Raw genomic sequence first — 17,068 nt, forward strand, 5'->3', positions numbered from 1 at the left:
CATGATGCTGTACTGCAGCAGAGCTCTAGTCCTGTCCCTCTGTGTCTCCCATTCTCCTTAAAAAATGCTGCAGTAGCAGCCCCAGCAGCCTGCCAGCAGTTAAGAGTCTAGTGGGCTGGCTGCTCTACCACCACAGCCACCCACCGGACTCTGTAAATTACAAGACCCATTCATCTGCCCAGACCCACCAAACCCATGTTCCCACCAACCGTTCCCCACAACTTCAGCAGCCCCTAGAGGCACAGGAACCACCTGCACCAATTGGAAAAACAGGCACAGGCAAAACCTATACCAGTAAAAGGAACAGACTTCATAGGCACAGGGACAACTCACATCAGTTGGAAGAACAGACCCCATAGGCAGCTGACTTGAGCTCATGGGAGCTCATTGACTCTAGAAAGACAGCTAGGGAGTCTGCATGGGACTGACCTAGGCTCTCTGCATTTGAGTGACAGTTGTGTGGCTTGGTATGTCTGTGGGGTCCCTAGCAGTGGGACCAGGATCTGTTCCTGGTGCATGAGCTGGCTTTTTAGAACCTATTCCCTATGGTGGGATGCCCCATTCAGTCTTGAAACAGTGGGAAGGAGCTTAGTCCTGCCTCAACTTGATAGGCCAGGCCTTGTTGACTCCCCTGGGAAGCCTTACCAAGGCAGGGGGATCGGGATCTGTCCCTGATCTATGGGCAGGCTTCTGGAATCCAGTGCCTGTGGTGTGACACCTTGCACAGCCTTGGTGCAGTGGGAAAGGGCTTGGACCTGTCTAGGCTCAGTGTGCTGGGCTTTGCTGACTCCCCATGGAAGACCGTGATTTGGGGGATGTGGGGATGCGGGATGGCTTGAGAAAGAGGGCTGGGGGTGGGAGGAGGGAGGAGGGGGGAATCTGTGGATAGTATGTGGGGTGAGTAGAAAATTTCTTAATAAAGAAAATATTTTAAAAAGGGATGAGAACACAGGAATGTCTAGTTGTTCCACAAAAAAAAAAACCCTTAAACATCTTCAGCACAATCTTTACTATGCTCTCTCATACACAAAGCTTGTTATTTAATGGGTGATCACTGACATTTGCTTTTGTTTTATGTTTGAAATATTTGCTGCTTCTGGGATTTTTGTGTGCATAAATTTGTAGTTGGTTGTTTTTCTTTTACTCTTTGGGGACCTGCCACACAGCTCCCAAATAAATACACAGGACTTAGACTTAATTATGAATACCCAGCCTTAGCTTGGCTTGTTACTACTCAACTTTTCCAATTTAAATTATCCCATTTCTCTTTAACTACATTTTGCCTCTAGCCTTTTTACTTTTCCTTATTCTATATATCTTTCTTTCCATCATATTCTGTAGCTGACTGGGTGGCTGGGTGGCTGGGTGGCTGGCCTCTGGCATCCTCCTTTCCTTCTTTTCTCATTCCTCTCCTTTTTTACATATCTCCTCCTCTTTATTCTCTCTGCCCACCAGCCCCACCTATTTCTCTCTCCTAACTACTGTGCATTCCACTCTTTATTAGACCAATCAGGTATTTTGGCAAGCAAAGTAACACAGCTTTATAAACAAATGCAACATAAAAGAATGTAACACATCTTTGCATCAATAAACAAATATTCCACAGCATACATGTAACACATCCTAAACTAATATTCCACCACCACATAATTTAGTCCATAATGTACTACAGACAGGACCAGGGGCTTATGGGAAATTTACAGTGACTGAGCTATGCCTATGTTAAGATATATATGTTACTGTGTGAGTTATAAATCACAGTTTCAGGAAGAGCTAGTTATAACTGAATACTATGACTGATAAACCATAATTGGACTTAAAAAATTGTAAGGGCATTCTGCCTTTTGCTGTTAAGTCAAATGTGTCCTGTAAACTGTTGATATGTTCTAAGTGGAATTTTAATGCTTTGCAGCAATAGGTAGAAAGTATTGCAGAAGTGCTGTTTTGAGTGATCAAGATCAGCAGGTAAAATGTTGCTAGCTTCTAGAGTGTGTGACACCAGCCTGTGTGGAGCTCAGGCTTATCTCTGTAGTTCTTTAATTAGAATAAGTTAAAGTATAAGGTATGTTCTCACTAATAAGTGCATTGTTTGGTAGTATAACAACTATTGTGTCTTCTAATAAAATGTGAGCACACATGAGTGAAACCTTTTTGCATGACTTATATATCAAGGATTAATTTGGGAGTATGTATTTATTTAGTTAACAAGGACTCCTTCTACTACTGCCTATTTGTTTTGTAATCATAAACTATAATTTACATCAGTTTGAAAAAAATATTAAGTAGATGTTGGGAGCCATCTCCAGTGGTAGACAGTACCCAGCAGAAGATGTAAGGAATTGGTGAGGGAAGGAGGTGAGCTAAACCATGGTGGTTGGGTGAATCTTGCAGCCTGACTGACTAGCAGCCAGAATGCTACTTTATTTATACAGAATTTAGTAAGCAGGGATACATCCATGGTGTTCCAAAACATAGATCCTATCACTTTTGTTTTTGGACATGTGTTTCACTTCCTTTTGCTCATCTTTTGACATCATTACTAAACTATGACAGAACAGAGTTACCATTTCCAATAATTTTCCCTCAAATTTTGACATCATTAATAAACAGTTATTCTTACTCATTAACCTCATAACACAATTTTTAGAATCTAGAGTCATATGACAGCCTGTTCTCAGGCTGATAGCTTTGGTAGCTTCAAGGACACTAGACCAAAACAAAAATCTTCAAGCAACACTGGGCATTTTGCCACATCCTAAGCAGTTTATTATTAACTCTTAATGGTCAGAGTGCCCAAGAAAAATCCTCAGGCCAAAGCTGCTGCATTTATTATTCAAATTCCAGTATAATACAATGTTTATATCTTTATGGGATTTGTCTATATGTCTAATCCTGGCATTTTCATGTTCCTTGGTTATATGACACCACAGTGGCTCTGCATGTGCTAACTTTTCTCAGAAAAGGAGCTCCTGCGTCTCTTTCTTTTATCATCTTTCCACTCCATTCTTTGCTCATTAGTATGTCTCTGTGTAGGGCAGAGGTGTATGCCATGTAATTGTAATCTGAACTGTGGCCAACTCCTCTAGCCCACCCAATCTTGTTGACATTTTTGAGTTTACTTTTTTTTTATTTAATGCTGAATGCTGTTTATTGAAGGAGGCTTACAGTACAATGGGAGGACCCTGGAGGGTAGAAGTTTGCTACCGATGTTTTACAATCTTGCATCTAAGCTGTTAACACCCATTATGCAGGATATACAGACAAGAAACTTACCTTAAGCATTCAGGAGGGTGGAACTTGGCAGGGAATTAGCATAGGGAGAATATCAAGGTCAAGGTCAGCAAGCAAGGCAACAGTTACCAAAAACAGGGGCTAGGACCCTACAGGCCCCCCTTTTACTGAAAAATAAGCTTCTGACTTAGGTTGCATGGGATGTCAGCAGGTCACCTTACCTGAAATGGAGACGCCTGCCCAGGCCACACAGGTGCTCTGTCTTAGGTTGGTGAGCACCCCCAGGCATTACCCATCTCTGAATACTCATTATCATACAGGCTCAATCGTGTGTGAGCTGTTGCCAAAGATCTCAAAGTGGCACTTTGCTTGCAATCTGTGTGTTCGACACAGAAAAGACCAACAGAGGTCCTATCCCACCCATAGCCAGTAGGCTAAAGGCAACTGAGCCATTCCCTTCCTTAATGAGCCTTACTGCAAATTGGAGTCCTTGTAAGATGGTATCCCAAAAGCAAATGGAACTTGAGTTTATAAATGTATAATTTTCAAAGCCAATCAAAATGTATATAACTATTGAATTAAATTAATCATGCCCAATAGAATGAAAGATTAACTAACTGTGGTAGCTACTTTTGCTGCCAGGGTCTCCACTGTGCTAGCTGTAGTAAACAATTATGAAATGGTAATCCCAAAAACAGTAGCAGTAGTGGCCACCACTGCCATAACAGCAACAACGGCAGCAGAGTTTACTTTGTTTTGAATATCTTGTTCCTGTGTAAGTACTGGGATAGATATTTCAAGAATGTCTCATAGCTTTATGAAGAGACTTCTGGCTTCTTTATATGTGTTATAACCTCCAAGGCATAAGGAAGACTTTCAAGTAGATAAGGAAATCTCACTAAAAGTAGGAGGGGTAGTATGTTCAGGACTGTACTGGAGAAGCTTAGAAGCACCATTTCTGGGAGAAGGCATAAATGTTTCATAAAACATTTTCATCAATCAAATATCCTCACATTGTACAACTATTAAAAGTCCCTCAAGTATGCAACAGGTGGAGATGGAAACCAAAGGTGACTCAGCTTTGTTTCTTTGTCAAGTAGCTGTTCTGGCTTTCTGACTTCTGTCATTCCATTCAGATATGGTGGTGCCAGGGAAGACCTGCCAACTGCTTAGGACATCTTCTGACCACACAAGACACCTGCTGACTGCAGAGGACATCTACAGAATGGCAGGACCACTGCTGAGGGCAGGGTCACCTGCAGAAGCACAGGACACCTACAGAGGACACAGGATACCTCCAGAGGGGCAGGGTCACCTACAGAGGACACAGGACACCTGCTAAGAGCAAAGGACACCTATAGAGGGCACAGGACACCTGCAGAGGGTCAGAGTCACCTGTTGAGTACACAGAACATGTGTTAAGGAGGAGAGAGAGTTGCTGAGGGCACAGGACACTGAGAGAGGGGCAGGGTCACCTTAGAGGGCACAGGACACCTGCAGAGGACACAGGACACCTGTAAATGGTCAGAGTCACCTATTCATGGCAAAGAACATCTGTTAAGTAACAGAGCCTGCTGTGACAGTACAGGATACCTACAGAGGAATGAGGATACATGCATAGGGGCAGCATCAACTGCTGAGGGCACAAGACAGCTGCCAAGAACACAGGACACCCACAGAGGACCTAAAACACCTGCAGTAGGGCTGAGGCACCTAGTGAGGGCACAAGACATTTGCTAAGTGCACAGGACACCTACAGAACATCAATATCACCTATTGAGGACATATGGAAACCTACAGAAGAGTAGAGCCACCTCCTGAGGGTATGGGACAACTACAGAGGACCAAGGACACCTGCTGAGGGCAGAGAGGACACCTGCAGTAGGGCTGAGGCACCTAGTGAGGGCACAGGACACCTGCTAAGGATACGGACACCTGGTTGGAGAAGGATTACCTGAGAGGACACAGGACACATTCAGAATGTCAGGGCCACCTGCCAAGGACACATGGGCACCTGCAGAAGAGCAGGGGCACCTGCTGAGTGCACAGGACACCTACAGAGGGCAAAGGTCACCTAGTGAGGGCACAGGACTCCTACAGAGGACACAGGACACCTCCAAAAGTGCAGGGTCACCTGTTCAGGGCAAAGGTCACCAACAGAGGACCAAGGACACATGCATAGGGCCAAGGTCACATGCTGGGGGTACAAGACACCTGCCAAAGTCACAAAGCACCTAGAAAGGGGCAGGGTCATTTGAGAGGACATAGAACTCCTCCAGAATGTCAGGGTCACCTGCTGAGGGCACAGACATCTGAAGAAGAGCAGAGCTACCTGCTGAGGGCATAGTACAACTACAGAGGACCAAGGACACCTATAGAGGACACAGGACACATACAGAATGCCAGAGAAATTTGCTGAGGTCACAGGACACCTGCTGAGTGGCAGGGCCACATGCTGAAGGCACAGGATACTTTTAAGGGGCCCAGCCACCTGTTGAAGATAGAAGACACAAATTAAATGTCAGAGCCATCTGCAGAAGACCAGACCTGGGGGTGAGGGGTAAGGATACAGCTTGATGGCACTGGACACCTGCTAAGGGGCTTGGCTACCTGATGAGGTTGTAGAACACATTTAAGGAGCAGGGACATTTAGTCATACATGGAGACACCTACATAAAGACAGAAGACACCAGAAGAGGGGCAAGGGGATCTGCTGAGGACAAAGGACATGTTCTAAGAGGTGAGGCCACTGTTAAGTACCAGTGATAACTGGTGATGGCATGGGGACATCTACAGAGGACACAGGACACATGCATAAGGTCTGGGACAACTACTGAGGGTACAGGCCACCTGCTAAGGTCTCAGGACACTTGGAGAGAGGCAATGCCACCTGCAGAGTGGCAGGGCCACCTAATGTGGGAATGGGAACACCTGCCAATGGCTTTGGAACATCTTCTGACCACACAAGCAACTTACTGACTACATAGGACACCTGCAGAAGACAAAGGATACCTCCAAAGGGGCAGGGTCATCTGCTGAGGGGCATGATCACATGTTGACAGATTTGGTCACCTGTTGAGGGCACAAAACACATGCTAAGGAGAAGAGTCACCTACTAAAGGTACAGGATACCTAGAGAAGGGCAGGGCCACCTGCTCATGGCACAGACCACCAGAAGACACAGGATGCCTCCAGGTGGCATTGTCACCTTCTGAGGGGCAGGGTCACATCTTGAAGACACAGGACACCTGTAGAAGGGAAAGGCCATCTGATGAGGTCATAGGACATCTCTAGAAGGGAAGGGGAATCTGCAGAGGGCACAGGACACATGCTGAGGATGTAGGACACCTACTGAGAGGACAGGACACCTGCAGAAGGGCTGGATCATGTGTTGAGTGCAGAGAACAAGTATAGATAACCCAGGACACCTTCAGAGGGGCAGGATCCCCTACTAAGGGCACAGAATACTTGCTAAAGAACAGGGCCACATTCTGAGGACAAGGGTCACCTGAGGGAAGGGACACAGGATTCCTAGAGAGGACTGAAGGCACCTTCAAAGAAGGAAAAGTCACCCGTTCAGGGCATGGGACACCTGAGGAAGAGGCAGGATTGCCTGTTAAGGGAATAAGACACATGTTAAGGAACAGGGTTCACTGCTAAGGGCACAGGACACTTGTTAATGAATAGGGCTACCAGCTGAGGGCACAGGACACCCAGAGAGGACACAGGAAACCTGCAGAGGGAAAGGGGAACCTGCAGAGGACACAGGACATCTGCAAAAAGGCAGGGTCATTTATTCAGGGCACAGGACATCTGCAGAGGGACAAGGGAAACTGCTGAATGCACAGGACACCTTTTAAAGACCAGGGAAACATGCTGAGGACCAGGGTCACCTGTTATAGTCACAGAACACCATCTGAGGTCATAGGATACTTGCAGAGGGTCAGATTCAACTCCTGAGAACACAGAATGCCTGCTGAGTGGCAGGGCCACCCGCTGAGGGCACAGGATACCTGCTGAGATGTGGAACCACATGCTGACGGCAAAGGATCTTTAAGGGGACTGGCCACCTGTTGATGAACAGGACAACCTGTTGAGGGCAGAAGATGCCTATTAGATGTCAGGGCCACCTGGAGAAGACAAGAGTCATGTGAGGAGCAGGGATACTCTTTGAGGCACAGGACACCCACAGAGGGGCACAGCAATCTGCTGAGATTGTAGGACACATTTTAGGAGCAGGAACACTTATTCAGAACTGGAAACACATGTTGAGGTGATAGGAACAGCTACATAGAGATGAAAGACACGAGAAGAGAGCCAAGTACATCTGCTGAGGGAAAAGGACATGTTGTGAGGGTCAGGACCAACTGCTGAGGATAGGGACTAGCTGCTGAGGACCAAGACAAACTGGTGAGGTCATGGGTAAATCTACAGAGGACAAAGGACACATGCAGAGGTTCTGGAATACCTGAAGTCACAAGACACCTGCTGGGAGGCAAGACTACCTGTTTAAGACCAGGGTCAACTTATGAGGATGTGGAGACTCCTATAGTAGACATAAGACCTTCAGAGGGCCTGAGACAACTGCTGAGGGCACAGGGCACCTGCTAAGGTCACAGGACACTTGGAGAGAGGCAAAACCATCTGCAGAGTTGCAGGGCCATGTAGCTAGAGTTTTCCTGCCTGGCCCACGGTCAGGACAAATCTCTCTCACCTGCCAGTCCCACAGCCGCTCAGACCCAACCAAGTAAACACAGAGACTTATATTGGTTACAAACTGTATGGCCGTGGCAGGCTTCTTGCTAACTCTTCTTACAGCTTAAATTAATCCATTTCTATAAATCTATACCTTGCCACGTGGCTCGTGGCTTACCGGCATCTTCACATGCTGTTTCTCATTGTGGCAGCTGGCAGTGTCTCTCTGACTCAGCCTTCCACTTCCCAGCTTTATTCTCCTCCTTGTCCCGCCTATACTTCCTGCCTAGCCACTGGCCAATCAGTGATTTATTTATTGACCAATCAGCAACACAGTTGACATACAGGCCATCCCACAGCAGGGCCACCTGCTGAGGGAATGGGATCATCTGCCAATGGATTGGGGACATCTTCTGACCACACAAGACATATGCTGAGTGCATAGGACACCTGTAGAAGGGCAGGTCCACCTGCTGCAGTACACAGCTGTACAAAAGTATATGTATAGATTGTAACATAAAGTATTTCCTCATACCAAAGTCCCTAACCTAATTTACATGTCTTACTGAAGGGGAGCACCACCTGTCTCCATGACTATAGTCTTCCATTAAGCATTGTATGCAATATACAATATACAATAATACAAGGTGTGCCTAAGGTGTCCTGTGACCAAAGTCATTGGATGGCCGCAGGGCCCCCTCAGTAAAACAATCATTTTCCACAAGGATTCTTGTTTAAAAAAAAAATCTGTTCTTCTAATCTCTATCCCATACAGTGATTTTGTTAATTCCTACAGAGTACAGGTAGCATGTTTTTCACCTCTCTTACATGATTTAAAACAAAATCTTCCCAATATCCTATATACATTTACATTGAAGTAACTTATTACAGATTAACAGAACATGAGCAGACAGAAAGCATCTTCTCACAATCAACTCCCTTGCTGGCAGGCTACCAAGCAAGAATTCTACTGTCTATCTTGAAAGATAATCTTACAAGGAATCTCAAACCTAACTTTTGTACATTAAAAGACAATCAGTCAGCTGTATATCTTTATGGTGTACACCCATCTATTACTAGTTTCTTATATCAAGATATTGAGAGTAGGAATGGGTACAAGGAGTTAATTATCACCTCTGATCAACAAGTAACCTTAACAGTTGGGTCACTTTATATTTTTAACCTCAACTATGTGTCCTTATGGACACTGTAGGGAAAAGAGGCTAGCTAAAGAAACCCACCCTGACCCTGGAGCCCAGAATCAGGGAAAGAAAAACAGCCTAGATCTGGGACCCAAGTCATAGAAACACTTTATCCCTGAACTCAGAACCAAAGAAACATGCCCTGTCTCTAAAACCAGTGCCAAAGAAACACACTTTGTCCCTGGCATCAGAGTCAGTGAAAGAAATATGCCCTGGCCTTAGAATTAGAGCCAAAACACTAAAGGCCAGTGAAAGAAACACAGTTTAGCTCTAAAATCAGGGCCATCTCTGGCTCCGACCAACAAAACTAACCAATCCCTGGATAGAAAAAGTTATTCCTGGGAGAAACTTCACTCCCAAGAGATCCTATATAAACCACCCTTTTCCAGTTGTTCTTTCCCACCCTGGAAGAGTCAGTCATTTTCCTGGACTCCTCCTTCCCCCAAAAATCTCTTTCTCAAGAGTCTTGAGTGTGAAGATCTTCATTTGCCAGTGCAGAGAAGAACCTCACTAAGACATCCCTTAGTGAACTGAGCAGAAAAAAACTTGTAGAGACTTTCCCTTAGGGGACTAAGCAAGGCAGAGCAGAAAAAGTAGCAACTTTTCTCTGGAGCTGGAGGAGATTGTTACATTTATGCAAGGGTCTCCTCTGTAGCAGAGTGAAGCAAAAGAAGCAACATCTTGGTCTGAAGAAGCAGAGCTCTGCTGGAAAGCCCCCTTAAGTGAGGGCTGAGTAAAGCTCAGCTGTAGTGGCTCTCCAGGAGAAGTGCAGGATTGCTATATTCTGTGGTGAGACCATCCCCTACTACACCACAACTCCAGGAATTGCCTGACTCCCAAACAGTCAGGATGCCTTTTCCTCCAGAGCTGAGCTATCCTAGCAGCTCAAGGTATTGCCTGACTCTCTCAAGCAGTCAGGATACCTTTCCCTCCAGAGCTGAGCTGTCCTAGCAGCTCGAGGAATTGGGATACCTTTCCCTCTGGAGCTGAGCTGTCCCATTGTAGCTCCAGCTGCCAGAGCTGTCCTAGCAGCTTGAGGTATTGCCTTACTCCACTGAACAGTCAGTATTCCTTCCCCCCAGAGTTGCAACACTTGCTTACAGACATTAGATTGCTTTCTGTGGTTTTTTTTTTTTTTTTCATCTTAAAGTTATTGTCAAAACAACTGGTCTAAGATGGAGGCAGATACAGATACAGAGATCCACGGCCAGGCACCAGACTGAGATCCAGGAATCCAATTGATGACAGAGAGATACTGCAGGCAAGGGATGTCGAGATCATGATGGGAGGACGTGCAGAGATGACCAGCCACACTAGTGGAAGCCCATGAACTGTGGACTGGTGGCTGTGGAGCCCTCTGGATACAGAAGATGGTTGTTTGGCTCAAACTGTTTGGGGGGCACCAAGGCAGGGGGATCAGGATCTGTCCCTGGTCTATGGGCAGGCTTCTGGAATCCAGTGCCTGTGGTGTGACACCTTGCACAGTCTTGTTGCAGTGGGAAGGGGCTTGGACCTGCCTGGGCTCAGTGTGCTGGGCTCTGCTGACTCCCCATGGGAGACCTCGATTTGGGGGATGTGGGGTTGCGGGGTGGCTTGGGAAAGAGGGCTGGGTGGTGGGTGGAGGGAGGAGGGGGTGTTGTGGATAGTATGTGGAGTAGAAAATTTCTTAATAAAGAAAAATAAATAAATGAATAGATAAATAAATAAACAAACAAACTGATCTAACCTGAAGTTATTACAAGGCTTGGTTTCAGCCAAATGATGCACACCAAGATTTTTAACTGTATCTTTTTAGCATTAAGAGACTTCAGGCCACTTTGGCTCTGGAGGAGTTTCAGTTGTTCTCCTTAATCATTAACCTGAGCTGCAATTGAAAGCACCTCCTTAGGCCTTAGTTGTGAGACATATCCTTGTATATACATTTATTCATCAAAGCTCTGTATAAGCTAACATTATAAATTAGATGGTAAAAAAAAATTTCCCACCACACAATTCAACAATGTCAGATATCAGAGAGAGATAGCAACAGCAAGCATGCAAAGGGACAACAGAAGAAAAAGACATTCTGTGGTCTTGGGGGCCTTGCCTGAAAATTATCCAACAGGGGGTTGCCTCCTGGTGGGCCAACACTCTGAACCTCAATCATCACCTGTTGACCCCAGCATGACTACTGGAAAAATGACTAATCCTCAGAATAAACAAATTAAAAAAATGTATGCTAGAGTAAATACTTTCATATGCAAAGAGGATTTATTATTTAAATTGGCCTGTGTTCCTCTATCCTTACATGAAACTATGTTTACAATCTGGAAAGAAGACAACAGCTTACTGTTGTAATATTTCTACTAATATTAATTGAGCACCAGCAAGAGAGCTCAGTGGGAAAGGACTCTGGTATGCAAGGCTGGAAACCTGGCCTTCATCACCATATGAAGAGGACCAAAAGTAGAAACCACAAAGCTGTCTTCTGGTCTCCACATAACTGCCATGGCCTACAAACCCATAATCACATTACATACACACCATAAATGTTTGTTAAAAAATAAATCAAAAAAAATAAATAAATAAATCATAGTGCCATTGCATTATCTGGCAGTACTTTATGATGAAATGCCAAATGGTTAACTAATGGAGACAAAGAGAAGTATAGGATGGATATATATATATATATATATATATATATATATATATATATATATTCAAGCTATGGTATGAGATATAGTTGATTATCCTACTTTATAACATCTCAATCAGATAAATGAAAATACTGCTTTGAATACAGATGAGATGCTATGGGCCCCAACAGAAATATGAAATAGAAATTCAACATAACAAAGCCATCAAAGAATTCTTCCAGAGGAACCTAAATCTCAAGGAGTATTTGGTGTTATTTAGCTTTTAATATATCAAGCTGTTTCTGCTATGAATTTTATGTATGCTCTCATAGCTTCCCCAAGACTTTCTAACAGCTTAGATTGATCCTTCCTTCAGCATACACATTTAAGGTATTTGGATACAGTCACTTAGGCAAGGTCTCCTGCCCCTAGGATCTCTGTTATTTTTTTAGCATTTGAATTAGATGTCCACCTTCTACAATTATCCCTTTTAGCAAACATCCAAAGTTGTGGTGGCATTGTGTTCCCCAAAATGTTGTGCACCCTAATAAACTTATCTGGGGTCGGAGAGAGAACAGCCACAATATTAAACATAGAGGTTAGGCAGTGGCAGCACACGCCTTTAATCCTAGCATTCCAAAGGCAGAAATCCATGTGTTCAAGGATACAGCCAAGCATGGTGACTCACGCCTTTAATCCCAGAAAGTGAGCCTTTAATCCCAGGGAGTGATGGTAGAAAGCAGAAAGGTATATAAGGTGTGAGGACCAGAAACTAGAAGCATTTGGCTGGTTAAGCCTTTAGGTTTTTGAGCAGCAGTTCAACTGAGATTCATTCTGGATGAGGACTCAGAGGCTTCCAGTCTGAGGAAACAGGATCAGCTGAAGAACTGGCAAGGTGAGGTGGCTGTGGCCTGTTCTGTCTCTCTGATCTTCCAGTGTTCACCCCAATACCTGGCTCCAGGTTTGTTCTTATTAATAAGAACTTTTTAAGATTCCTGCTACAAAGTCAGGGACAACTCCAGACAGGATCCAAGGACAAATGACAGACCACCTGCTAGGCCCCTGAGGCCCCTGAATTAAAGTAAACACCCATATGGAGACACTACCTTGGCCAGGCAGATGTTACATACATAGCTTCGCTTCTTGTGCAAATTAAGCTCAGACCTCACTTTCTCTCACACCCCAAGTGGCACCACAGGGCAACTTACTTAGAACCAAAGGGTTTTCTTCCTACCAGGTGCTTCAAGCTCTGATGCAAGTTACCTAGCTATCAAGTATCCTTTCCCTGCCCTGCCAGAAAATGGTGACATAGGAAAATAAGGGCAGTTTTATTTTAGTGAATCATAGACTCTCTTACCTTACCATCTGTAAGGCTGTAGTTTGAGCACATTTATGATGGACTCATAATGTTTCACCTAACCACTTCTAGGGATATATTTTGAGCACATAAATTATCTTTTGGACTTACTTTAGGCCTTATCTGACCCCACTTCTCCTTTATTCACTCCTCTTTTGGGTTGCAAATGAAGCTGACTCTCACTGTTCTTGTGGGGACCTTGAAAGATTTTGCACTGTATTGTAAAAGAGTGGCTGCTGGTGAGTTTGTAGACTGGTGACCTGAGAGGAATGGCAGAACTTTGTTACAGAGGAATAAAGTGGATGAATGAAAGAGCTTGGTGTATTAGATTCCTTCACTTCAGATTATTCTTGACATTGGTAGCGCCTCTTCTGGAGACCTTGGGAAGGAGAATATTAGAGGCTGGACCCTAATAGTTTTCATTAATGAAGCATTTAATGTTTCTTATATTCTCTTCTATTAAGCATTTTAACATTAACATTGTTAAACTGTGTTGACAAAACAGCACACATTAGGAGTACATCATATACCCTCAGACTTGTACTCAAAAGGCAGACACATAAGGATCATGAGTTCAAATGTATACCTGAATCAATACTGACACACAAGAAAGGTTGAATAACAAACAACAAAATCTCAAGGGAATTTGTGAAAATATAAAAACAAAACTAGAAACAACCCACCATCCTTTTACAGACATCCTTACTTGAAATGTATGATCACACACTGCCTGATATTTAAATAAACAATGGACCACTTAGATGATGGGCATACCAATCTAAACATTACAGCAGAAAAATTCCTATCACTAAGTAAAAGCACAATAGAAGATGAACAAAAGCCACAGAAGGAATATAAGGACCACAAAATAAACTTAAATTAAATGGATTTGCCACACATATAAGCACACTTTAGTATCTACCTCAGATGTTTCAAAATAGAAACCACAATGAAGTGATTTCCACCATCAGTCTTCAGTGAACATGGTAAGCAATTTACTTCCTTCAAGGCTATGATGAAAAATAAATGAAATGTGATTTTTTTTCTTGAAGATGAAGACAACTGTGATGTCTAAAGTCTTTACCAAATCATTTATATAAATAAGGTTTTTCTCTTGTGTGAGTTTGTTCCCATTTCCTGACTTCAAAATGATATAAATAGGCTTCAAAATATTTAAAGCACTAGACACATGGCTGGGTAGTTAAGAAATGTTCATTCCCAGGATCAAGGTAAGATTTTTGAAAACTTTCTGTAATTCCTGCTACAAGATTCAAGGGTCTAACATTTCATAGTGCAAGTGTTACAGCTTTGGAGAAAAATGTACCCTGGCTCAGAGGTCAGGCTATAGCTACAGCTGTGAAGGGATCGTACTGATTACATTCATAGGGTTTCTCTCTAGTATGTGTTCTTTTATGCTTTAAAAGATTACTCTTACGTGCAAAGGCTTTACCACATTGGTTACATTCATAGGGTTTCTCTCCAGTGTGTGTTCTTTTATGTATTTGAAGAGTACCGTGACGTGCAAAGGCTTTACCACACTGATCACATTCATAGGGTTTCTCTCCAGTATGTGCTCTTTTATGCATTTGAAGATTACTGTGACGTGCAAAGACTTTACCACATTGATTACATTCATAGGGTTTCTCTCCAGTATGTGTTTTTGTATGCACTTGAAGATGAGTGTGATGTGCAAAGGCTTTACCACACTGATTACATTCATAGGGTTTCTCTCCAGTATGTGTTCTTGTATGCACTTGAAGATTACTATATTGTGCAAAGGCTTTACCACACTGATTACATTCATAGGGTTTCTCTCCAGTATGTGTTCTTTTATGCATTTGAAGATGACTGTGCTGTGCAAAGGCTTTACCACACTGATTACATTCATAGGGTTTCTCTCCAGTATGTGCTCTTTTATGCATTTGAAGACTACTCTGTTGTGCAAAGACTTTACCACATTGACTACATTCATAGGGTTTCTCTCCAGTGTGTGTTCCTTTATGCTTTCGAAGATAACTCTGACATGCAAAGGCTTTACCACACTGATCACATTCATAGGGTTTATCTCCAGTATATGTTCTTTCATGCATTTGAAGAGTATTGTGGTAAGCAAAGGCTTTACCACACTGATTGCATTCATAGGGTTTCTCTCCAGTATGTGTTCTTTTATGCACTTGAAGAGTACTAAGACGTGCAAAGGCTTTACCACATTGATTACATTCATAGGGTTTCTCTCCAGTATGTGTTCTTTGATGCCTTTGAAGATGACTATGCTGTGCAAAGGCTTTACCACACTGATTACATTCATGGGGTTTCTCTCCAGTATGTATTCTTTGATGTCTTCGAAGATGACTGTGCTGTGCAAAGACTTTACCACACTGATTACATTCATGGGGTTTCTCTCCAGTATACATTCTTTCATTACTTTGAAGCTGACTATCGTATGCAAAGGCACATTGAGTATATACAGAAGGTTTCTCTCCACTTTGGCTTCTTTCATGCCTGCAAGGATAATTGGCACATGTAAAAGCCTTACCACATTCAATGCACTGTTGATTCTTTATATCTGTATGAATTAATTTTACAATTTGGTACAATTATAAAGAGTAATCAGATCTTAAGGTTTTATCACTGTGTTTACACTCATGTTGTATTTATACAGTCCTCAAACTCACAGGGCTTTTCTGTAGTGTGAGTTTCTTGATGTATTAACAATGAAGGTAGAAAACCAATTACTTGTATACTTGAATTAAATTCAACAAGTATATTCAATGTGGGGACTGCTACATATTTTCTAATTGTACTGAGAGAGAGGAGTGTTATGTTTTTCTATATCCCTATGATCCTATGGCTTGTATCCACAGTGACATATGATATACCTAGTTAAGAAATAACAAATAAAAAATTTTCACGTTGAATTCAGTTTGACTTTCTGTCCTCATAGACTTGTGGTATACGGATTAAGGTTTTTCCATGACAATGCCTCTTGATTCTTGACTCTAAAAACCCCTCTCACTAAACAGCATAGTCACAAGTATATGAGCAATACTAGCTTTACTATGGACTCTTTCTTACTAGAAAGTTTTGGAGATATACTTATCACCTCTTTACTGTGTATACATTTTGTAATATGAGTAGGATGAAATAAATGGATTGATAGTTCTAAAGCATAGCTCTCCTGGTGCTATGATTCAAATGGTGCTATCTGTTGAGGCATTGTTTCCTTGTCTTCTTTCTTAAAGGAATGCCTTGCAAATGCAATTCACCTATGTAAAATTGAGGTATATGGTTTTGTGAGAACTTCATGATCATCAATATACTTTAAGTGGTGGTTATTTACACTGTTGCTTTTGTTTAAAACTTCCAGGACACATTACAATTTCTTCAGAGGCACATTTGTATCAGCTTGCACATGAAAATTACCTTCCATATCTTCTAGAACTTTGACAATGTTCTTCAATATTATGGTCTTCCCAAATGTATCCTAAAATATAGCACCAGAAAATGTGTGTTATATTATTGAAAACTGCAAAATTTAAGTTACTATCTTCAGTGAATCTTAGAACCATGCCTGATTTATTCACCTTATCTTCTTCTTTTTCAATCAAATTACAGAACAGCATCAATAACCAAGTAACAGTTGTCATTTTATTTTAAAATGTGAAGGAAAATTCAGTCTTACCTATAATAGTGAGGTTCCTGTAAGTCTCCAGCATCACATCTTTGTAGAGATACTTCTGGGAAGGATTCAGCAAAGCCCACTCTTCCTTAGTGAAGTCAACATGCACATCATCATAGGTCACTGAATTCTAAAACATCCCATACATGTGTACAAAAGAAAGCATGATACTGATATTGTAAATGTATACTTCTTTGACAGTATAGTCATATAATTCTGGTTCTCCCCACACTTATACTATGACATAGACATTATAAAGTAATCACAAAGTCACTTTAGAAGGAAACTG

General features: G+C 42.7%; 1 protein-coding gene across 4 annotated transcripts in view; it reads right to left on the minus strand.

The window, feature by feature from the left end:
- Positions 1 to 17,068, minus strand: part of LOC128107569 (zinc finger protein 431-like) — a 60,150-nt gene that overhangs the window by 8,318 nt on the left and 34,764 nt on the right. For 2 of the 4 annotated variants that reach the window (XM_052733620.1, XM_052733621.1), the window contains exons 2-5: positions 16,783 to 16,909; positions 16,524 to 16,584; positions 14,536 to 15,602; positions 14,023 to 14,110 (exon numbers count right to left, since the gene is read on the minus strand). In XM_052733620.1, the coding sequence (XP_052589580.1) occupies positions 14,023 to 14,110; positions 14,536 to 15,602; positions 16,524 to 16,584; positions 16,783 to 16,909 (1,343 nt within the window). Of the gene's footprint in view, positions 1 to 13,211; positions 15,603 to 16,523; positions 16,585 to 16,782; positions 16,910 to 17,068 lie in introns of all 4 variants that reach the window. The other 2 variants (XR_008217117.1, XR_008217116.1) reach the window with 2 other exon arrangements.

The sequence above is a fragment of the Peromyscus californicus genome, unplaced genomic scaffold, assembly GCF_007827085.1.
Source record: "Peromyscus californicus insignis strain IS unplaced genomic scaffold, ASM782708v3 Scaffold_12__1_contigs__length_115047231, whole genome shotgun sequence".
NCBI lineage: Eukaryota > Metazoa > Chordata > Mammalia > Rodentia > Cricetidae > Peromyscus > Peromyscus californicus.